Source organism: Hipposideros armiger, unplaced genomic scaffold (assembly GCF_001890085.2).
Source record: "Hipposideros armiger isolate ML-2016 unplaced genomic scaffold, ASM189008v1 scaffold_437, whole genome shotgun sequence".
Lineage (NCBI taxonomy): Eukaryota > Metazoa > Chordata > Mammalia > Chiroptera > Hipposideridae > Hipposideros > Hipposideros armiger.
This window is the reverse complement of record NW_017731787.1, coordinates 525726-549427: the sequence shown is the minus strand read 5'-3', so window position 1 is coordinate 549427 and position 23702 is coordinate 525726. Positions and strand designations below refer to the sequence as shown.

The 23702-nt window shown below is 52.4% G+C and overlaps 1 protein-coding gene across 5 annotated transcripts in view; it reads right to left on the bottom strand.

Annotated features, from left to right (window-relative positions):
• Positions 1 to 3077: 3077 nt before the first annotated feature.
• DRD2 (dopamine receptor D2) overlaps positions 3078 to 23702 on the bottom strand; it is a 69085-nt gene continuing 48460 nt past the window's right edge. For 3 of the 5 annotated variants that reach the window (XM_019665220.1, XM_019665221.1, XM_019665222.1), the window contains exons 2-8: positions 16302 to 16617; positions 11022 to 11131; positions 9841 to 9977; positions 8455 to 8645; positions 7403 to 7489; positions 5519 to 5846; positions 3078 to 4297 (exon numbers count right to left, since the gene is read on the bottom strand). In XM_019665220.1, the coding sequence (XP_019520765.1) occupies positions 4104 to 4297; positions 5519 to 5846; positions 7403 to 7489; positions 8455 to 8645; positions 9841 to 9977; positions 11022 to 11131; positions 16302 to 16586 (1332 nt within the window). In that variant the 5' untranslated portion in view covers positions 16587 to 16617 and the 3' untranslated portion in view covers positions 3078 to 4103. Of the gene's footprint in view, positions 4298 to 5518; positions 5847 to 7402; positions 7490 to 8454; positions 8646 to 9840; positions 9978 to 11021; positions 11132 to 16301; positions 16618 to 20157; positions 20177 to 23702 lie in introns of those variants that run through there. The other 2 variants (XM_019665224.1, XM_019665225.1) reach the window with 2 other exon arrangements.

Sequence of the window (23702 nt, the reverse complement as noted above, 5' to 3'; positions counted from 1 at the left end):
ACCCCCCCCACCCCCACACACATACACACTCATTTGCTCAAGCAGCCAAAATGGTTGTCAGGCTATTCACAGGCATCCTTAGGGCGGCATCCTATAATTCTAGTCCCAAATGGTTTTTCTTTTTCTCTCTTCCTTTTTTTTTTTTTTTTAAGTCTTCTGACTCTGCTAGCCTCCTCCAGCTTCGCTCAGGGCTAGTCAGGTGGAATGGATAACATATAGTCAGAACACCTGGGTTCAAAGGCGAGCCCTGTCCCCCAGGCAACCGCCCTCTGTGCGAGAGAGGCTTCTCCTCTCTAATGGGGGATCGTATGGGCAGACCCCTGGGTTATGAGGAGATCACATGGGGCGAGGCCCACAGTGGCCCTGCATAGACACAGCCTGGGGCCCGGGGCCGGGAAGGCAGGGAGGCAGTGGGGCACAGGGCTGGGTCATGCATCCCAGGGACAGGGATGGTGTGGGAAGGAATTCAGGTAGGTGGACACACTGAACACGCCCCCAAGGCAGGCCGGTCCTCACCATCCCTGGTTGCTGCAACTGACTGCCCCTGTTCTGCCCCCGGCTGCACCAGGGAAACGAGATCTGCAGTCCCTTCTTTTGGGGACCGCCTGCCCCACATTCAGCAAGTCCTCTGAGAACTCTTCTTGTCCTCACCAGTTCCCCACCTACTTGTTCCAGGCCAAGGCACGCCAGGGCTGCTGCATCCCACATCGTCTAGGTAAATGGTGCCCAGGAACCGGGCAGCACATGTCCATGGCAGTTGTCTCCACACCCAGCTAGGGCTCTGCCATGGGAAATAGGAAGCCCTTATAGTTATTGTGTGATTGTTGGATGAACGCCCATTGTGCATTGGACAGTGAACTCCATGAAGGCGGGGCTTTGTTGTATTCCCAGCACCTTGCTCAGGGCCTGGCACACAATAGTTGGCCAATAAGTATTCCCTAAGACAATGGCTGGGTGCATGGATGGATGGATGGAGCGACCGTTTCTCCTGCACTGCACGCCTTTCCAATTCCCGGGACATCTCCTCAGCCTGTGGCCACCAGAACCCACTAGGGGAAGAATAAGGGTCTGAAGCTTTGAAGCCTTGCGGCCACATGTGGACATCTGAGAGGCCATATGCAAAGTGCCCAGCTATGCCTGACCAGAAAAGCTCACTGCTGAAGTGGTGCTTCCTTGCTGAGCTCTGGGAGTGGTTTGGGGAGATGGGGGTTAGACTCCACATGCTGTACAGGCAGATGAACGATCCTTTGATGTAAAAGCATTCTGTGAGAAAGACAGGCACGGAGAAAGCAGAGAGAACAGAAAATCAGCGGGCTGTGGCCGCCCGGCCTCTGGCGGTCTTTCCGCCCTCGCCGTCAGAGCAAAGGGGCCATGGTTAGGGCCTCTTGGGAAGGAGCCAGAGCAGGGCCGCCCCCTTCCACCTTGACGTTCCTGGGCCCCACCCCCATTCCTTTGCCCCTGAAGTACTGAGGGGGGAGGGGGTGGAGACCAGCCCTCCCCCTGCCCACTCTAGCTGTCAATCTGCTGTCTGGCAGATAGACTTGAAGCTTCATGACAGCTGTGGGCAACTTTCCTCAGCCCCGCCTCCCGCCCATGCCTGCCCTCTTCCCCTCTTCTCTCTGCCAGAGCCCTTCCAAAGCTGCTGTGAGGTTGCCTTCCCTCCCTCTTGCGTTCCTTTCCTCCTTCCCTCCCTCCCACCCTTCTTTCCTTCCTTCCTTTCTCTTTTTCTCTCTCCCTCCCGTTGTCATCTCTTCCAATTCCCACACCTACTAAACCTGTGTGACCTCATAAGATTTCTAATGGGGAAAATGAAATTTTAAGCTCCCTCCAGGTCAAGATCTTTCATAGACTGAATGTGTTGTGTGTGTGTGTATAAGTGTGAGTGTGCTGTGTGTGTGCGCGCGCGTGCACGTGCATGTTGTCTATGGCATGGGTATCAGCAGCTGAGAGGTCCCTGGGGTTTCTAGCCCCCTTGGGGGTCTGGTGTCTTCTCCTGGAGGTGGTCACTAGGTTACTGACCCCCTGAGCTAGAGGAGGGAGCTATTTTGCCCACCTCCTGGAATCCGGGTGCTCCTGGGGACAGAAGCCCGTTCAAGGGCTCAGAGCTACATTCGGGTTCAGGGAGAAGATCGAAGTCCATAATTAAGTGTTCAGGGCAAGTTAAGTGCTCCAAACTTTGGTGCTAAAAATATTGTATTTAGTATGCAAATTGTGCCCTGACAGCTCCCCAGAGCCTGAGCCCGTGGGTGCTGGCACCTTGTTTGTCATCACTGCTGTTATCCTCAAGGTGGTAAGAATAGTCCTCCTTCACTGGATTAATTTATATTTCACTTTTAAAAAGCCAAATTTCTGTTGTTGGGCCAGTGCCAAGTGGTGGCCCCAGAAGGCTTGGACCTGTGACTGGCCTGGAGGCCAAAAGGAGGGGGGCCACATCACTCAAGGCCTCCTTGCCACCCCAACTGCCCCAGAGGAAGGGGGTCCTGATGCGATATAGAAGACAGGGCAAGGAGCAGACACAGACACAGCACTGCCGGCACCTCGAAGGCCACCCTATCCTTGGAGCCCTGCTCTGCCCTGGTGGCAAGAGGACTAAGGATGGGTCCTTCAGAAGTGCCAGGACCTGGGAAAGAGGAGGCAGGAACAGGGACAGCTGGGCTGCCCTCTGGTGCGCCCCTGCTGATTTGGCGACTAGCGGAGCTCTGGGTGTGCGTGGATTCCCATGGGAAACGCTCTCCCCTACCATCTTCGTTTAGTTGACTGTTGAGGGTCAGGCCCACCCAATCGCAGGACTGAGAACGCTCCTGGCGGCGCTGGAGGACAGGACAGAGGGTGGGGACGGGGCAGAGGCACACAGGCACACACAGCTTCTCCTTGGTCCTCCTGGAGCAGCTTTTCTCCTTTCCCCCAAAGTCCTGCCACCCTGATGGCCGGGGTCAGGGTCACCCTTTTGAGGAGGGTCTTCAGGAGGCCTCTCCAACTCTATCCCCAGCACAGACACAGGGCTTTCCTATACTTGATGTGGAGGACGAAGGTGGCACTGCGCCCTTGTACCCGAGGGGCCTTGGAAGTGACTCTTGTCAAAGTTTTATTAGTTTGGAGCATGTGTAGTGATGTTACAGAGTCTGGGACCCGGGGGGCTCCCCAAGCTGCAGCTTCCCCTACTCCCTCAGGGCAGGGCCAGGCCGGCCAAATGGTATTCAGCTGCCTCTTAACTACAGGCTCCTCTAAGGCGGAGGCAGTGGAAAAGGAAGGGGAAGGGGAAAGAGAAGAGGCGAAAGGAAGAGAAAAGGAAAGTGGTTTTGTGGCAGAGTGTGGCAGGAGGCAGTCCCCCAAAGAACCTCAGATACCCCAACCCAGGCCCCAGACATAGTCATAAGCCACCTTCCCCAGCTGCCCCCAGGCTGGCCTAACATTTGCTAAGAGAAGGGGTGCACCTGAGTCCATCAGGAGGCTTAGGGGTGGGGTTCCTCTCCTCAGGGGGTGTGGAGCTAGCGAGGCGGGGTAGGACCCACTGCTCTGGGAAACAGAGGCCCCTGTCGGGTGGGAGAGGGAGTAGAGATTTTTGGCTTGGGCTTCTCTGGGGTTCATCGTGTGGTCTGGTATTTACATGGATCTCCCCAGACTGAAGTTACCTGGGCCCTTGGCAAGAGATCTGGCTTTCCTGGTGTGGACCATGTGGGCTGTAAACTCCATCCCCCACACTGCCCGATCCAGCAAAACCCATGGAGGCCAGGCTGAGCCCAACGGAGGGCACAGACTCTGAGCCCAGACTCTGGCCTTAGCCACCCCAGAGCCCCAGAAAAAGGTCAGAGAAGGAGGCTGCGTCTTTGGTGCCAAGGAAAGGGGCGCTGCAGCTGGGAGGGGAACTCTGAGCTGCCCCTGGCTGGCACCATGCCTGGCTCTCTACACTACCCTGGCAGAGTGAGGGTGTGCGGCAGGAAAGGGCATGGTGCCAAGCTAACACTGCAGGGCCTTCCGGGGGAAGAGAAGGCCAAGCCCCGTCCGCGCCCCAGCGTCCTCCTGCCCACGGCTCCCAGGCGCTGAGGCCGGGCTGGCCCGGGCAGGAGGTGGGCAGCAGGGTGCTGTGAGGGTGGGCAGCAGGGTCAGCAATGGAGGATCTTCATGAAGGCTTTGCGGAACTCGATGTTGAAGGTCGTGTAGATGATGGGGTTCACGGCGCTGTTGACATAGCCCAGCCACGTGAAGGCGCTGTACAAGACGGGTGGGATGTTGCAGTCACAGTGAATGTTCAGGATGTGTGTGATGAAGAAAGGCAGCCAGCAGATGATGAACACGCCTGGGGGAGAGGGGGACAGTCAGGCTGGCCGCAGGGCCAGGGCGAGGCTGAGCCGGGGTGGCTCACGCTCAGTGGGCACATGGATGGTGTGCCGCAGACCCTGGCCCAAACCTTGGGACTTGTGCTGTCATAGAGACGGATGTCTGTCTCACCCACTCTGCCTAACTCAGGACCACCTGCTAGGGAGAACCCTTGGTGTGAAGGCATCGTGTGCATGGAGTGCCCAACAGACACACTGGGAGTCCCTGGGGGTGGAGAGGTTCCTGGAAAGGGCAGGACCACAGAGCAGAGAGAGAGCCCATGCCTAGAGCAGAGGACTTGGCTTGAACCCTGCCCTGTCGCTCCTGGCTGCATGATCAAGAGCTGGTCTCTTATCCTGCTGTGACCGCGTGCTCTTATCACACCTGCGCCACTCACATCACAGGACTGTCAGGAGGCCAAAGGGGATGGTAGGCATGGGAGGTATCACACACTACCCTGGGTGCCACATGGCAGACAGGCTCACATCAGTCCCTCCCGTTCCCAATCACCCACAGTCCAGCCCTCGATTTTTTACCTTTATTATCTCGTTTCCTAGGAGAACTTTTATTTGAAAGCCTTGCCTTGCTGACAAGGTCATGCCCTCATTTTGGTCAGGCCCCTCTTTACAGCCCCCCTTTTATTCGCAGCTCTGCTCCAACAGGTCTTGGTTGAACGTAAGTGAACTGAATTTCCCAATTCCTCAACAATAGCAATATTAACAAAGACCATAATGATAACACCAGTGTGCACTGTTTAGCAGTTTCTAAAACGCTTTTACCACCGGCTACCACTTGATGACCCACAACAACCCTGAGAAGTAGCCTACTCTGCTGAAGGGACTAGAGAGAGAATGTCCCTTGTCTAGGGTCATGAGGCTCTCGAGGGTCATTATGGTAGATTGGTCAAGTTGAGACTCTGGAGTCAAACTGCCTGAGGTTAAATCCTGGGTCATCCTCGCTCAAGTTATAGGACCACTCAAACCTCAGTTTCTCCATCTGTCAACTGAGCAGAATTAAAGGCTCTACCTGACAGGTGCATCCGTGGCCTTGGCCTATGCCTGAGAAAGTGCCAGTTCCGTGACCCCCCAGCCATGCTTCAGAAGGGGGCGACAGGTAACGGAACCTCTGTAAAGGGCCCTTCCCTCAGCCAGGGCTGCGCAGAGCTGGGCTGTGGCCAGCAGCGAGGCAAGGGCAGACTCACCGAGAACGATGGCGAGCATCTGGGTGGCTTTCTTCTCCTTCTGCTGAGACAGCTTCCTGCGGCTCAGGGTCTTGAGTGAGGTCCGAGTTTTGCCGTTGGGCATGGACTGGATCTCAAAGATCTTGGCAATCTTCGGGTGGTCTTTGGAATGCCCATTCTTCTCTGGTTTGGCGGGGCTGTCAGGAGTGCTGTGGAGGCCGTGGTGGGATGGGTCGGGGAGGGTCAGCTGGTGGTGGCTGGGCGGGATGGGGCTGTACCGGGTCCTCTCAGGTGGGCTGGTGCTGGAGAGCATCTCCATCTCTAGCTCCTGAGCTCGGCGGGCAGCCTCCTACATGAGGCAGAGAGTTCTAGGTGAAGCCAGGCAAGTTCTCAGGCATCGGCCACCCAGCCTCACCTGGCCTCACCTGGCCCCCGGACCTCCCCTGTCTTCCTCTGTAGACTCCTGCAAACACCACAGGTCACCCTGCAGGATGATCTCTGGGAAGCAGGGACTGTCTGGGTACAGGACCAAAAACCCACAGCAGTCCCTGCCTGCGGGACCATCCCAGGCCCCCTTCCCAGAGCAATCGTTATGCAGCCTCAGTAACCCCACCACCATTTTGTGGGGGCTTGCTACCCAAGCACTTCTCTTTTATTAACTGGGCAACACTTACTGAGTGCCAGCTTAGTGCCCGGCGCCAAGCTGGCTGCTGGGGATAAATTGCTAATTGACATTCAGGGCCTGATTGATGCTCAGTGCCTGCTGCCAGGAGTTCATGTTCTAAATACATGGAGGGCACCCCTGTTCTTCCTGCCCAGCTGACCCGAAGCATCTGTACCAGCACGCCCACGTGGGCTCCATTTCTCCTGGTAGACTGATCCAGGAGAAAAGGGCTAGCCCCTGGGCCCCCGCACCCTCCCTGCGAGGCTGACCTGGACGGCCTTCTACTCAGGGCCCTCCCATGTTCTCCCTTAGGCTCTCTTGTCCCAGGCCTCAGTGCAGCCTCTCTATATGCCCAGGTGGTATGACTGCGATGCTACCTCAGTCCCAATCCCGAGTCCCTGTTTTGGCACCTATCTCATAAACGGCTCTTTTGAGTCCTGGCCTTGCTGTGCAGGTGAACGGTGGGGGCCGTGCCTCCTGAGGACACTTGACTTGGATGTCATGTACGACCCTTGGTGGGTTCCTCGGGCCACCCTGGGTGATAGGATGCCTGCTGCCTGGACCCTGGTGCTACTACCACTGAGCAGAGCCTGGGGTCTGCTGTGATTCTGCGCCTCTCGGCTCTGCGTAGAGGCTGCACTTCGCCACCAGCCCCCCCCACCCCACATACATACACACACCCTGGCTGCTCTGTTCCGCCCTCCCCCAGAACCTGCCTGTAGCAAGGCAGCACATGCAAGTGGAAAGCACAGCAGAGACATGGATTTCAAAGTTCCATAAGTCTAGGCTTAAATATGCCTCTTACTAACTGTTTAGCCTTGGGTGAGTTACCTAACCTCTCTGAGCCTCCGTTTCCTCTTCTGTAAGATGAAGATCAATAAGGTCAATAAGGCTTACCTCCAGGGTTGCTGTGAGGATTTGATGAGATAATACGAACATGGTAGGTGTTCAGTTAATGACAGTAGCCATTCTTGTTTATATCACGTTACTATGGCCAAGTCCTTTATCCCAACCATTTTCTTGTGCTAGGGGTACCTCTCTGTGCCTTGCAGAATCAAGCTGTCTTGCTCCTCGCCTGTTGTGAGGTGTGCATGGTGAGCCTGGCCTCAGCAGAGGCAAAGTGAGGGATCCCGGGAGGTGCGTCTCCCTTTAACCGGCCGGTGAGGTCTCTGAGGACCATGGCAGGTGGGTTTGCCTAGGTGCAGAGAGACCTGGCTCTGTATCTTGGCCTGTACACTTACCACTCTCCGCCTGTTCACTGGGAAACTGCCATTAGACTTCATGATAACGGTGCAGAGTTTCATGTCCTCGGGGTGAGTGCAGCTGCCCTGTGGAGTGAGCCAGCACACGGGTCACGATGGGGAGGAGAGTGAGGACAGTAACCCAATGTGGGGTAGTCAGACTGGACATAGAGTCTCAGAGAGGGCAGAGGACAGGAGGGTAGGGGCCTGAGGAGGCAATCGAGGCAAGGGAGAACATCAGCACTGTGATGAGAACAGGTGGGCAGGATGAGGGACAAATGGGCCCTGACTTTTATGGAGCACCTGCTAAGGGTCTGGCACCATGATAGGCACGCTCACATCCCTGTCACAGTGAATCCTGACGACCACCCTGTGAGGTTGGCATTATGATTCCCATTTAACAGATGAGGAAACTGAGGCTCAGAGAAGTTAAGCAAGTTGCCCAAGGTCACTCAGCAAAAAAGTGGTGGTGCCAGGATTTGAATCTGTTGTGTCTAACCCCAAAGCTCTTGTTCTTTCCATGCCTACATACTGTCTTTCTCAGAGGGAACTAAGCAGAGGGGAGAATTCATAAGACATAAGAGAGCGGATGAAAGAGGGGCAGAGTAGGGAAGTAGGAAAGAGCAGGGGGGCGGGGAGGAGGTGTGCACAGAGGGGAGGGTGGAGAGTGTGGATGGTAGAGGACATGGGATGAAGGCATTAGTGGGCAGGGAAGGGAGACAGGGGCCAGAGTGAGGAAAGAAAAATGAAGGGAGGAGAGGGAAAGGAGCCCAGGAGGGTGCCAAGGGCTGCTGCATTCAGACAAAGATCTCCAAGCCAAGTCCTCTCCTCCCAGGTCTCCGCCGCCACCCTTGACACCTCCCACTCCTGGAGGTTCAAGTTGCTCCGCTGAGGTCCACGCCTTTGGAATCTGGCCTGCCCAGCTCCTCGGAGCACCTGCAGCCTGGACCCCCTCCTGCTGCGGTATCCTAGGCCCCCAATGAGCAGACGACCAGTCCCCTGGGTGATGGTTAGTTAGGTGGGGACATTGGAGGGGAGGGGGATCTCGGGACCTTGAGTGGGGCCTTCAGGTTGGCCCTGAAAGCCCGGCTGCTGCGCTTGGTGTTGACCCGCTTTCGGCGCCTCCGGAGGACCATGTAGATCTTGATATAGACGAGCAGTGTGACAATGAAGGGCGCATAGAAGGAGACTACGGAGGAGTAGACCACGAAGGCGGGATTGGCAATGATGCACTCGCTCTGTTCTGCAGGAGGGAGAGCCCCAGGCGGGCAGGTCAGCAGGCCCAGGGGCCACAGCACCACGAGAGGCCTTATCTCCTTCATGGAACAAGGAGCAAGATTACCGAGACTATACTAGATGTCTAAGGCTGCCTGGAAATGTTAGATGCAAATAAGTGTGCAGCGTAAATCAGAGTACTGAAAACACAACCATGAGCAAAAAGCTAAGCTGTGATCGATGGTTTCCAAGTTTTTCCATTAATATTCTCCCATTACTTCATTAATTCTGTCATCTATGCGCATACAAGTGGAGCCAGGGTGTTTGGAAAAATATACCCCCAAAAAATTATTTTAAGAGGGTAAGCCATTATTTTAGCCTTTTCTGTATGTTGGCGGGAGGTCTGCCACCCTTTAATTTTAGGATCAAGATAGTTGGGTCCTGTTTGCTGAACTCACCTGCGTTGTGTTTCCAAGCTCCTTTCCAGGTCTAGCTGATGTCTGTCCTCTATCTCAGGGCCTTTCCAGACTAAGGCGAACATATTTAGGCCTATTCCCACTTCTTGGTATTCCCACAAGAGTTAGATTTTGTACCACACACCTCCACGGCTTTATTGTGTCCTTTAGTCCTACAATGGTCTCTTAAGGTGCTCCTGCACTGTTCTCACCTCCCTGAGAGGAGTAAGTTTCACGCCACACCAGCAGGTGGGCATGGTGCCTCCTCTATCTGAGATGCTCAGACTGCCTGGCACAGTACAGGCCTCAGTGCCTCCTGCTTCTTCTTTCTACCTTTTCTGCTCCAGGTGACTGAGGCCAGCCCTGGGCTGGGCCCGTCCTGGGGCCACAGCCTCATTACACGAATACCACTGTCAGGAATGACCAAGGCCCAGGATCATCTCCCCATGTGCACACACACATGCACTCCCATGCAGTTTGTGAGGCTGTCTGTCCTGCTTCAATCTAAATGCAAAGTTGGAAATGCCCAGACATCCTCCCGAATCATTATCCCGACTCCTCCCCCAACTCCATTGTGCCCCAGGCCATTGCTCCTCTCTGGTACAGAAAAGAACCGGGCTTGGCCCAGGAAACCCAGCCTGGTCTCAGTGCAGGCTGATGACTAGGCCCCGCCTTGCACCTCCACCATGTCTGCGCCAGGGGCTCAGTTCCCTCTGGGTACTTGCACAGGGGCCAGCGGAAGCCACCGCAGATGGAGGCAGGGCTCACCTGGGTTATTGAGTCCGAAGAGCAGTGGGCAGGAGATAGTGAAGGACAGGACCCAGACGATGGCGATCATGACAGTGACTCGGCGCTTAGAGCTGTAGCGTGTGTTGTAGAGCATGGGCATGGCCACAGCCGTGTACCTGCAAGGGTGCGGGGCAGGGGGACCCCTCACTCCACAGCATGCACACACCAGAGACACCCCCCCCTTGGGGATGGACAGTGGGTCCACCTCCATGAAGCCTGCTTGTCTGCGCTAAGTCAACCCTTGCTCCTGTCCTGACTCACTCACACAGCGAGGCCAACTGGTGCTCCCAATTAACTAGTTAATGATTGACTGGCTACCATTTAGTCATGACTGTATCTACGACTTCAGTCTCCCTACTTGGATTTTAGGCTTGGGTGAGGGGTCATGGCCTGAGTCTTTGCACCTTTGAAACTGTACCTACTATCCCTGGGCTGAGCCCACAGAAGGCGGAAGTGTTTGCTGATTGATTGGTAGTCAGGCCCCTCAGAGCAAGGGTTAAGCCCCATTCAGCCGAAAACAATAACAATCGTAATTGTGTATGACCCTCATATTCCTCTACCAGCACTTCTCAAACATTAGCTCATTTTGTCTTCCAAGGATCCTGCGAGAGTAGGGCCAGGGCCTCTGGGAGCCCATGTGGCCTGAGTGTACAAATTAGCAAAAGGCTCCAAGAATATAGATTAGCAAGGTGATCACGGCCTGGGCCCTCTTGGCCATGTGCCCTGTGCTGGACCTAAAATGTATAACCAGAAACTATAGCCCCACATGAGCAGCTGTCATCATCCTTGGTTTCTAGACAATGAAACTAGGGTTCTGAGAACTTCCACAACTTGCCCAAGGTCACATAAGCAGAAAGTGATAGAGCTAGGGCTTCAGTCAGAGTCAAGTGCTTTCTCCTCTATACTCGCCACCATCTGTGTATTCTTGGTAGCATCACCTTCAATGAGATGGTACTCTCTCAGCCAGACACACATGTACCCACACGTGTGCACGTGTGTACACATACACACACATGCACACATGCACACACAAGCACGTGGACTCACAGGCATTCAGCCAGCCACACAGCATCATAGACAGAGCCTGACCCTGAAGGAAAGGTGGAACAGCCTGAAAGGTGAATGGCCTGGGTCATCTCTCCCACCTTGGCTGGGCTCACCTGTCGATGCTGATGGCACACAGGTTCAGGATGCTTGCTGTGCACATCATGACGTCCAGAGTGACAAAGATGTCACAGTGAATCCTGCTGAATTTCCACTCACCCACAACCTGAGGACAAAGCAACACAATAGGTGGACAGCAGAGGGGGAGATTAGCTTAGGCCTCATAGCTCAGCTCCCCCGGGGTGGGTCAGGCCACAGGCTCAGCAGGCAGCTGTAGGGGTCTGTGCGTCTCTGCCTGGGGTCTGGGGGAGAAGAGGCGCAGCAATGGGGAGTCATGCCCATGGGTGTCTGAAGCCTTGCCCCTGGCCCCCTCTCCTCCTAGACACATAAGGCCACTTTGTGCCAAGAACTGTGCTAGAAGAAAGATGACCAGCTCATACTGAGTGCCTCAGCTTTGAGCCTTCAACTGTAAGACATCTCCGTGATCACTTTGAGACCCCCATTTTACCAATGAGGAAACTGAGCCTCAGATAAGTGCAGTGACTTGTCCAAGGCCTTTCTGCTCAGCATCTGGTCCTGCTCTGACCTAGGTTTCTGGGGGAGACAGACAGCTTCTTCAGTGCCCAGCATGGTGTATGGCACAGGGTCGGGGCCCAATAAGTCTCTGTTAAGAACAATGGTGAAGACAACGAGCCTATGAAACAGGGAAGACGTTTCTGCTCCTTGTTACAAAGAGAATGAAAGAAGGAAAGTCTGGGTCAGAGCTTTAGGAATGCCAGCTTGGGCTGGGGAGGGGCTGTGATGATACAGCCCTGGTGTGACAGGCCAAGGGGAGTCCAGCTCCTGGCAGGGGCATTTCGCACCCCTCCCCTACTACACACACTCATACCCCCTTACACGCACACGCACACACTCCCATACCCCCCGTGCACATCCACACCCTCACACTTCCCATTTACACACAGGCACGCACACTCACACAGTAGGCTGGCCTGGCAACTTCGGACGATTGGAGCAGCCCCCACCCTGAGCACAGGGTCAGCTCAGGGAACTGCACCTTGGGCCTCCACCAATAGGAGAAAAGAGGAACAGGAAAGCCCCCTCCTGGTGATGGGGCCGAGCAGTCCCCGCGCTGCCAGTCACAGCATGGCAGCAGGCCTAATTATAACGTTGTACATTCTCAGCACTGCCCTTTTTTCTGCTTTCAGGCATAAAACCCAAAGTTGGCATTTAAGCTCAGAGATGGACACTGCAGTTACCATTGTGGATTGTGGAGGAAAGAGTGGCTTCTCCTGGAAGACAGGAAGCTTCTCCTGTGGCGCTGCCCTTTCTGGGGCTTACATGGGGCTTGTACCAGGGCCCCTCCCATGTTGCAGCACAGGGCTCCCTGTGCTGCAGTGCAGTGCTGACCAGGCAGGGAGCTGGATGTCCTGTGGGGGAGCCGGGGAGGGGGGGATGGAACGGTTTCGCTGGCATAAACAGTCTACCTTTTGGCACCACTGGGAGGTCCCCAGGCCCACCTAGTCCACTTTACCCCGCCCCACTTAAAGCCCCGTCTAGGTTAGTATTACAGAGATGCTTTCATGTCCCTGGGCATCTAGGTCTGAGATACCAGGACCCTCTTCCCCATCTTCCCTGCTTTTCTTCTTTCCTATAGACACTTAGTATATGCCAAGCTCTGTCCTAAACTCTGGGGACAGTGGTGAACAGGACGGACAAGTCCCTGCCTTTAGGGAGCTATCAATCCCTGCCCCCCCCCTCCCCCAGTCTTGATGAAGTGAGAAGGGCGGTGTTTCCTCCCAATTCCCTGGAGCAGCTGCTAGAACACAGCCAGGGGCAGCTGACTCAAGCAATCAAGAGAATGTGTTGGTAGCCACTGTTTCTAGAACACCTACTGTGGGCAAGTATGTTATCTCATTCATTGTTCTTAAAGCTCATGCAAGAGGGCTTGCTCATGCCCAGTCATGCAGGAGGGCACTGAAGCTCAGAGAGTTCACCCAGCTAGGGGGAGGCAGGGCTGGAGTCTGAAGCAAGCTCCTGGGCAGAGTATCAATGCTCTCATCTAAACTGTCTAGGGAAGGACTGTCAGGCTTGTCAAAAGAGGAGATAATTATGTAAAAGGTACTAAATAAACAGAAAGAGTGAAAGGAGGGATTATAGTTGCAAGGGTGGACAAACTTGGGGTCAGGGAGGAAAACAGACTTGCCCAAGATCACCTAGAGATTTAGTTGCAGAGGAAGGACCGGACCCCAGGTTTCCTCTGCACTTTTGGACGTCATTCATTGATATTCTTGCTCACATGAAGCTGAGGGCTACAGGATGGGCCTCAAGCTGGGCCTTGGCTAAATCCTAACAATAACTAGCACATATTAAGCACCTACTAACCGTTAGGCACTCTTCCAAACACTTCACACTCATATCTACGGAATGTGACAGCAAACCTCTGAGGCTAATGACATGACTGCCGCTCCTCAAAACCTCCAGACAGCTACCCCCTCCCTGTTCAGTATCTTTGCACACTTTTTTCTCCGCCTGGAGTGCAAGTGCCTTGTTCCCTCCCCTGGCTAATTCTTTTGAAAGCATCACTCACTTCTTCCTGCAAGACTTCCTTGTCCCCACATGCCAAGTCACGTGCCTTCCACATCTCCCCTGGCGACTGCTCCATTGTCATCTCCATCCAGCTGCATGCACTGTAATGTACCTATCAGTCTCCTCGATGGCAGGCCGGTGCCTTAGACCCCAGCCCCAGTGATTGGGTAGGACATAGAAGTGCTCAACACATGTTGTGAGTGAATAAATAACTCTGATCTAAGTCTTTTCACGTCTCAGTCTCATCTGCTCATCTGGAAAATGTGCACAGTTAAACCCTCCCCTCAGAGTGTTGTGAGGCACATGGCCACAGTTGGCCCCTGGCTCTCTTGTCTTAGGAGTTTCTCCAGATGGAAAGCGGTAGGGTCAGGAATTGAACCCAGTCTTCCCACTTCAAAACCAGTGTGTTTTCCATATACTGATCAGAATAAATAATACACCTCCAGTCCCATGCTAGACAGGTGTTGACATATCAGGCTATTGGAGGCATTTAACATTGCGGGAAATGGAACAGGATGGAAAATTCTAGAAAACAAGGGTGTCTCTTAGAGAGGATACAGTATGTGGTTGCAAGGATGCTTTGGAGGGATGTTGTGATAGGGTAAGACTCCACTTGGGACATTCTCTAGGGATAATAAATAGCTAAGACAATGTCCTATAAGGCTCCCTGTCCAGCTCTTGCTTTGGTGGGAGACGACAGGAAAGTTTGAAAACTGTCCTCTGAGATGCCATTCTCCACCCTATTTCCCAAAACACTGAGCTTCCTCTTTAAAATACTGGTGAACAGGTATGCTGAAAATATCTGTTTGAATGACCTACAGATTACAAGGAGCCCCAATACAGTCCATGTACAGATTTGGCTCCACCCTAGAGTGTCTGGGTGGGTGGTGGGTCTGAGGGCCCCTGAACCCACACCGAGAACCCTGGGCAGAGCACACCTTACTCTGGGAAGAGGATGCCTCTCTGCCTTCTCTGTGGAGAGGTCCTGGATATCTCTGTATGGTCATCTTCATCTTTAATACCATTGTCATGGCTGACTTTTACATACTGCTTATTATGTGCCCGATGCCATTCTAAGACCTTTTCATATATTAATTTATTTGATCCGCAAACAGTGCTACAAGATAGATACTATTATGCATTATCTCTATTATATAGATAAGGAAACTGAGGCACAGAGAGGTTGCTTGCTCTGCCATTCACCCACCACTTTTTTTCTGATGGTCTGAAGCCTAGGACCTTCCTTTGAAAGCGAGCAGGGGGTGAACAGGTCTAAGAATTAAGAAGGGGCATGGGGTGGACAGAGTCTTGGGGTCCTCATAAACATGGGGCTCATGGAAGAACTGGACCCCTGGCCTGTGGCACCTGTATGTTTTTATGTTACTGTGTATCTATCGTTTGTTTCCTTTTGGCTCTTCCTTAACATTCAGTCAGGTCATTTTGAAAGTTCCAGCCTGTTTGGGCTGTACTAATGGAAATCAAGGGAGTGATGGACCAGAGTTCCCTCTGGGCCAATGTGGTGGTGACAACAGGAGGTGCAGGGAGCTCCTTGGGGCATGGGGACAGAGAGAAGTGTCACTTCTGACCACACTGCCATCCCCACCTCAGCTTCTCCTAGCTGTCTCCTCTGCTCAAACCTACAAAGGGTTCATGTTTTCTTTTAACAGAAGGACTTATGTCCAGGGCACAGGTAAATTTCTCTCTTGCCTGGGGCAGGAAGGTAACGGCTCAGTGATCTTAGACACCTTAGCATTGGTTCCTTCCTGAATGCCTGGTCAGCTTCCCGTGCACCCAGACTCCACCCCCAAATCTTGGGCAGAGAAAGGGGCAGGATCCAGCTTGTGCCCTCTCACATCCTCCTGACCCTCCCACATCTGTCTGGCAGCTCTGAAAAGCGTCTGCCTGGAGGTAGGTCCATTTAGGGACTATCGGCAGCTTCTCCCTGTGCTGTGTGATCTGGGTGAAGACAGGCAGCTTCTCAAAGCTGCTTCTTCCTCTCCAGTAAAGCGAGGATTAGCACGAGTATTTGCTGAGTCTGTGTCTGCAAAGTGCCTGCCTAGACCATAACAGAGATGGCCGGTTCACTGTTCCGAGGCATGGAGCCAGGTTCTGTCCTGAGCCCAGTAAGGGTGACCATCTGGTACTTCCTGAGGAAGAGGCTGCAGCACAGTCCACAGAGGCCTCTACTGGAGATCCCAGAAAACAGGCGCGAGAGCACACTGAGGGAGAAGGAAGGGAGAAGGAGGGCACAGGGCAGCAGCCCCCATTTCTGAAGTGGGGAGAGAGGAATGAAGAATTTGGGCCTGAAAGCGAGAACATCTCCCGTGCTTGGAGGCCCTCATCAGTTATCCCTATTTCCAGCAGGACCTAATGAACCGACTCTGGGGCCAGACAGAGTGCCTGTTTGGACCCATCAGCTGTGTGATGCTGGAGGTCACCTAATTTCTGTGAAATGGTGATAATAACTCTGGTTTCTCAGGACTGCTGTGAGGACTCTACGGAAAAACGCTGTATATACAGGACTTAGCATGAGGCCCGGCACTTAGGAAGCACTCTAAAACTGTAGTTGGGGCTGTGAAAGAGACAAGCTACCCATTTTGTAAGGAGAAAGACTGAGCCCAGCGTGGAGGAAGAGACCACCTGAGAAAGCACCAGGCAGCTTGTTGGCGGAAACCAGTGAGGAGCCTGGACTCCAGCACAGTGTCCTCTTGGCAAAGGTGCCGTGGCAAGGCGGGGCCCAGACCTACCTCCAGGTAGAGCACCCAGGGCATGACGAGCGTGGCTACGAGGAGGTCGGCCACGGCGAGGCTGACGATCAGGTAGTTGGTGGTGGTCTGCAGCGCCTTCTCACGGGACACAGCCATGCACACCAGCACGTTGCCAAAGACGATGATGAAGATGAGCAGGGTGAGCAGCATGGCGTAGTAGTTGTAGGAGGGCTTGTCGGCCTTGCCTTCGGACCCGTTGAAGGGCCGGCTCCAGTTCCGGCTCTCCAGACCGTCATCATACCAGGTCACGTTCAGTGGATCCATTGGAGCAGTGGGGCCACTGGGTGGCCAGGCTCTGGCCATGAAAAAGGGACACAGGGAGTAAGCAGCAGGCCCTCCCACAGCATGCTGCTTCCCACGGAGGACTCCCGAGCTAAAACCAACCCCTGGAAGTTAACTGAAAGACTTCTCCAGCCACAGGACGTTGTTTTGCATCCAACCATTTTCTTAAAACACTGGGGCTTACAGCGACTATTCTGCTAGCATTTTTGCAGATGGCAAAACAAATAAGCAAGTATAATTTTTAAAAAGTATAATAAAATAAATGAAAAGAATGGATCATTCATTCATTTATTCAAAAAACATGGATTAAGCACATCCCGCGCAACATACACTTGAGTTAATGAGGACTTTCAACTTCTAATGGTAGGAACAGAAATATGCATTCATTCATTCTTGATTCTATAAATATTTAATGAGCATTGTTCTATGTAATCCTAGAAACATAAGCAGGAACAACATACATATGGTTCTCCAGCTCTCAGTCTAAAAGAAACAATAGCCAATTAAATCTGTGAGTGGTAGGCACTAGGAAATGGAATAGGGTGAGAGACACAAAACCTAGTTTAGGGATTCAAAGAAGGCTTTCAATAGGAAGTGACGTGACAGTCAACAAACACCTGAAGGATGTGTAGGAATTATCTAGGAAAAAAGAGTTGGGAGCCGGGGGAGGGGTCTAGACCAGGAGTTGGCAAACTTTTGAGGACGGAGGAGCCGCCAGGGGTCAGCAAACTGCAGCTCGCTAGCATGTGGCTCTGAAGTAAAACTGAAAATGAAAATAAAACTGGCATAGTTTCATTTATAAAATTTTTAAAGGATATTATTCACATAATGGTGATTATGTAAAAGTATATTTATGGCTCTCAAATAATTTTTAAATTGTTGTGAGGGAGAGGATTGGCTCTTCCAGGGGTCGGCAAACTTTTGAGATGGAACGTACCCCAAGAGCCGCATGTGGCTCGTGAGCTGCAGTTTGCCAATCCTTGGTCTAGACATAGGAATTAGTATGCAAAAGACAGAGCTAGTGAGCAGGTGCCCTGCTGGAGGACTAGAAAGAGATTTGGTAGAGCTGAAGCATAAAGGGTTGGCATCCGTTAAACTGGGGAGCTTGCAATAGGTGAGGTCACAGAGGGCCTTATAAGTCAAACCAGGAGTTTAGACTTGACCCTAATGGCAGCAAGAATGGCATAATCAGATATGCCTTTCAGAGAGAAGACTCTGGTTGCCGTGCAGCCAATGGATGAGCAGGGCTAAACAAGATGGCAGGACACCAGCTGGGAGGCTGTTGCAGGAACCTCACTAGGAGATGATGAGCTCTGTGCAGGTGCACTAAGCCCTGAGGAAGGGGCATCTCATCCCAGGGGAGGAGACATTCTGAAAGAGGCATCATCTGAGATGAACTAGGAGGGGGAGTTAGCCAGGCAACTGAGTGGGGGGTGGGGGGAGACGTTCCAGCTAAAGAGAACCCAACACAGTCCCAAACAGCAAATAATTCTGTTTGGCTAAACGTGTAGGGCATGATGGTGACGCTGGGGGAAATTACAACGGAGGGCCATTCATGGGCCATATCAGGGCTTGTAAGCTTGGGCGCCCCTGAAAGGCTGGGTGCACATGACTGACTCTCCTGGATTGGTGTTTTAGAAAGGTGGCTGGCTGCTGCAGTGTAAAGGGGACCTTGGATTGGAGTGAGGTTATGGCTATAATTCAGGTAAGAGAAGGTGGTTGCCCGGATGAAGATAGTGGGAATAAGACTGCAGAGAAGTGTTCAGAACCAGTAGCTAACCTGAAAGTCAGTTTCATGGAATTTGATCATTGGATCAGGGTGGGGGCGGGAGTAACCAGGGAGAGAAGGAATCAAGGATAACCGCATTTCTGCATCAGGCTCTTGGAGGCTGGTAGAGCTGCTCACTGAGCAACGAGAGCAGGAGGCTCCGAGAAAGACGTGAGAGGCACTGATGAGCTTGACAACCTGCGTTTTGGTGGTGATTGAAACATAATGCAACATAATGAAATATAATGTAATTGGCTTTCCTGCTAACAAATGTGTTCCTATTTCACACAATGGAATTAACTGCATTAATATTTCAAGGCATTCCACACAAAGCACCGTGAATTCCAGGTGCTGTGGTACCCAAATGGATGAGATACAGCAATTTAGGCCATTCAGGATGAGCATGGTTCCACGTCCAAATCAGGGTGCGGGGCACACCAGCCAAAACAGGTCAGAGGGGACCCCCGGAGAAGGGTGTGCCCACCTCTACACCCGCATCTCTGACTGACATGACACATCTGCTCTGCCAGCTCTCAGCAGAGGAGTATGGATGATATCATATCCAGCACCACCACTTTAAGAGTCTGGGAAAAGCAAAATGCCAAATTCCATGCGGGGTGATATGGAAGCCACCCAATGCAACAAGTCTTCCAATTCTAAAGTGGTAAAGCGCTGTGTTAAACTGATGCTGCCCTCTGCAAAGCCAAGTGGTCCCTCTGCCAGTTTGAAGCACACAGCGGGAGACCTGTATGTGTGTATTGACCAGGAAACAGGCGTTGCTGCTGCCATGCATTTACTCAATCAGCATCTATTGAGCCTGCGAGGCGGGAAGCACAGCCAAGCACTGCCGGCCGGGAGGCATGGATGCGCACTCCATCCCCCAGGATCCTGACGGTGCCTCCCTGCTCCTGCTCCCACTGTCTTAGTCTCTCCCTCTGGGTAGGGCTAGTGGCATCTGACTCTGGGCTCCCTGGCTCCGCCACCCCACCCATTCTCTGCACCCAACCAGACCTCTGCTTCTGCAGCACAATCTGAGCCTGCCTATGATAATAGCTTCATCTACTTGTAAAGGATTTGATAGCTTGCCAAAGTTGGTTTGGTGTGTTTTTTTATATATATATACTATCTCATTTATCCTCCAAACAATCTCTGAGCCTTGTAATTATTATCCCTACTCTACAAATCAGAAAAACATCTGGAAAACTTGCTCTTCTTCCTCTGTGTTTGCCTAGTCCCTACACATCTCTCACAGCAAGCTTGATCAGAATCATCGTGCTCCGGGACCCATCCACAGTCTTCCTGGCTGGGCCTTCTCCCACCCTCCTCGGGGCTCCCAAAGCATTGTTTCATGGTTCTGTTCTGGAACATACCCCATTTGTGTGTCTATTTTTTTCACTGGGGTGTAAGCATCTCAAGGGTTACACTGTGTCTTGCTAATGCCTCATCTTCATGGAACAAACAAATGAGCATTCTATCTTGTTCTCTTCTTCTGACTCCTAACACTACGATTTGCAGGTAGAAAATGTTCAACAGATGTTTGCTGAACTGAATCAAAGGCTCTGTGAGTCCACCTGGGAAGAACCACCCCCCCTCACTCCCCAACACACACACACACACACGTTTGAAATTAGCTATTAACACAAGCCATTAGATTAACAAGTGACAAAAAAGTAATGCTGCCCGAAGGTATCAAGGGGGTTGCATGTTGGCTCCCCAGAAAAGCAGACTCTGAGGGGGAAATTAGCATGCAGGAAATTTATCGTGGAATGTTCCCAGGCTCCAAACCTGCAGGGAAGTGAAGGAAGCAGAGCTGGTCAGAGGAGAAGTTGGGCTGCTTTGCAGTCACACCAAAGGCCTCAGGTGATGTTCCCCTCAGGTAGCCTTGCAGCGTTGCCTGACTTAGGGCAACAGGATTGGGCCTTTGTCCCCTCTGATAATGTCATAGGTTGTGGGCTGTCCCAGGCACAGAGTGTGGCTTTGAAGGGACATCTCTCTTCAGCAGTGGGCAATCGCCAAGGGGTTGGACCCAACTGCAAACTGTCAGTTGTCAACACTCCCAGTAGTTGCGGAAGGAGTGCCTCAGCTGTACAGGAGTTCTGGGTGGCACACTACAGCACACACTACAGTGGATGCTCAGAAACCAGAGAGGATATGCACATGGGCACAGCCAGGGTGCTGACGGAAGGCTTCCTGGACCAGTGAGAACTTAAACCTGGACTTAAAATTATGGGTACAATTTAGATGGCAATTATGAGCACGGCCAGTCAGGGAGGGGCTGGGGCTGAGCAGTCATGCCTCTGCAGGCTGGCTACTCTGCAGGGCAGTGGTGAGTTCCTTCACTCAAGGCTGGAAAGACCTCACGCATTTAATTTTCTAACTTAGTATTTATTCTCAATTGTTCTTGCTGTTTTTGCTGATACAAATGTAATATATTCACATGATAGAAAGAACGGGAAATCATGGAAAATGCCTAAATGCCTGTAGACCCTATTAACATCTTGGTACAGGGTTGTCTTCTAACCCCCAAAGCCAATGACCTTCCCTCCTGTGTCCTCAGCACCCTTCCTGCCTGAGGCTGACATCTTTCACAAGCAAGGGCTGCCTGGCTAGCTCTCACACAACATCAAGCTAAGCAGGAATTAGGACTCAGCAAATCCACTCCCACAATTGCAGTACTCATAGATACTAAAGACCAAAAAACCTTGGTTCAGATCCCAACCCTACCCTTACTAGCTCTGGGGTCTTGGCCAGATTATTTGGCTTTCTTGAGCCTCCATTTTCCAATCTGCAAAATGAGGATAGCAATTATTGTAGTGAGGCTTAAGCAAGGTGATGTATGTGGGGCCAGCACAGGTAAACCCCCAAGGACTGTTCACTTTAAAAACAAAACCAAGCAAAAGAACGAAAAGAAACAAGCAATCAGACCACAAGCCTGAGACTCAGAGAGGTGAGGTGACTGGCGCTGTCCAAATGCTGCCCAAATGCTCCTGGCTCCTCCTCGGAAAGTCAGGGCTGGCTGAGGGAAGAAGGCTTCCGAGAGGCAGCATCTACCGCTTGGGAGGGAGTAAAGGGGGGGAAAGGCAACGACTGTTCCTGAGCCATGGTTATAGGGTAAATGTGAGCGACTCTCGGGAGGGGGTAGCAGCTGGCCTGCAAGACCCAGCTCTCCCAGCCCCCTTGCTTAGTCAGCAACTGTAATGCCAATTGCCATATTTCCTAGGTCTAAGATACTACAATTCAGTGTAAAATGCACCATTGTTTATGTAACAGTAGAAAAGAAAAAACACCATCACACCCCAACACAGCTGTAAGATGGGATCGATTGTAAAATGCATTCTGATTCCAGAGACATGAAAATGCCAGGGGGAGGGAGATGTGCAATTTAGAATGAAATGCAGTGACTTCTGGCATTTCTCTGCTAGCATTTTCTCAATCCTGCTGGTCTCCAGGTTGCCCCTGCTTTTGCTCCAACATCATCCCTTCCTCTTTTCCTTCTGCCCCTGGGCTGCACAGGGTGCCAAGGGGCACCCCATGAGAAGACAGCACAGGGAGGGGCCAGGCTTACTCCAGAGGCCCCTGGAGGACCCCTGTGATCCCTACCCTTGCCCTGCCTCTCAAGCTTCTCCATCAGGTCAGAGCTTTTGCCTGTGAGGCGAGGGGAGAGCACCAGGTATTCTGGCCTGGTCCTGGCTCCAGAGACGTGAGGTGAGGTCAATGTCCCCTCTGGGGCTTGTGTAGGTGGGGAATGCCAGACCCACACAATAGCCAGCACCCTGGATTTTTCAGGATGGTCCAAATTTCTTTTTCTTTTTAAAAAGGAAGACTGGCTAAATATATAACCCAAGGTGAATTATTCTTAGCAATTACAAGTCTTTTCAGATAAATAAGACCACATATAATTTAAAAAAAATTTTTTTCTGTTGTCAGAGCAGGCATCTTGATTTGGGGTTATAAAAATACAATTAACTTGCTCACCAACCTCCACACACCACCTCCATCTTCTTCCTGCTTCCCAGTCCCCGATCAATGAGCATTTAGCTAGTGACAAATATCAATACATGTGTGGTCACTGCCATTTGTTAGCATTTATGGTTTTAGCCACTTAGTTCTGTCTCCTGGGAGAGGAATAGACAATGTAACCCTGCTGCTATGAACCCTCCAAAATTCACATTTTGAAGCCCTAACCTCTCGATGTGATGGTATTTGGAGGTAGAACATTTAAGAGGTGGTTAGGTCTAGGTGAGGTCATGAAGGGAGGGGTCCTCATGATAAGATCAGTAAGAAGAGACCCTGCAGAGTTTGATGTCTTCTTCTCCCCCTAGCCTGTGAGCACTCAGTGAGAAGCAGCCACCTACCAGCCAGAAAGACTCTTCACCAGACCCTGACCATGCTGGCACCCTGATCTCAGACTTCCAGCCTCCAGAACTATGAGAACATAAATGTCTGTTTAAGCCACTGAGTCCATGGTATTTTGTTATGGAGGCTGGAGCTGACAAAGACACCTGCAGATGCCAGGACTCACTCAAGCAGAGGCTGCCTCTCCCCCAAGCTACCATCTTCATCTTCCCTGTGCAACAAAGCGGGGCTACTGCTGCTGATCAGGCACTCACAGACAAGGTTCCGGGCCTGCTCTGTGGCCTCGCAGGCTTTTCTTTCTCAGTTGTCCTGGTGTGGGGGAAATAGGAGGGATCCAGGATCACGGGAAACTCCATTTGTGTGCGTGGCTGCAAGCCTCAGGCCATCAAATCCTCAGGCCAGAGATCACCTGGCCCTCATCTATCTCCAGGACTCCTTGCCCTGCCCCAGCTCCTAAGGGCAAAGGTCTACTGAAAGATCTGCTAGAATCATCCACTCTGGTGGTCAGCACCCCTCCATCAAGCTCTCCCTAACACCCAGCCCACCTCCATCCTGCTGTGATAGTTATTCTCTTCAGGGCCAACACAGCAGCTTCTCAAGGAGACGTCTGGAATGAGCCGAGATGTGGGGTTATCAGGGCAAGTGGAATGTGCAGCCAGCGTTTTCAGCTTCCAGCACCTCTGCCATTTACTCTTTGCACCTTACAAATGGTACCATTTTCTATGTGCCCTAATCTGAAAATTCGCTAACCCTTAAGCTGAGGAATGCTGATAGAGCCCAGACAGACACCTGGGGACTAGCTGCCCCCCGGAAGCAGACCACCGTGCCCAGACCATCCACTGCACTGGGGGCAGGGGACAGAGTAGGGTGGGTGGGGGAGAATAGGTGTAGCGAGGAGGTGGGCTGGTCTCCCAGTCACACCCAGCAAACAGAATCAGCTTCTCACAAGTATGTTGGAAGGAAAAACCTCTTTT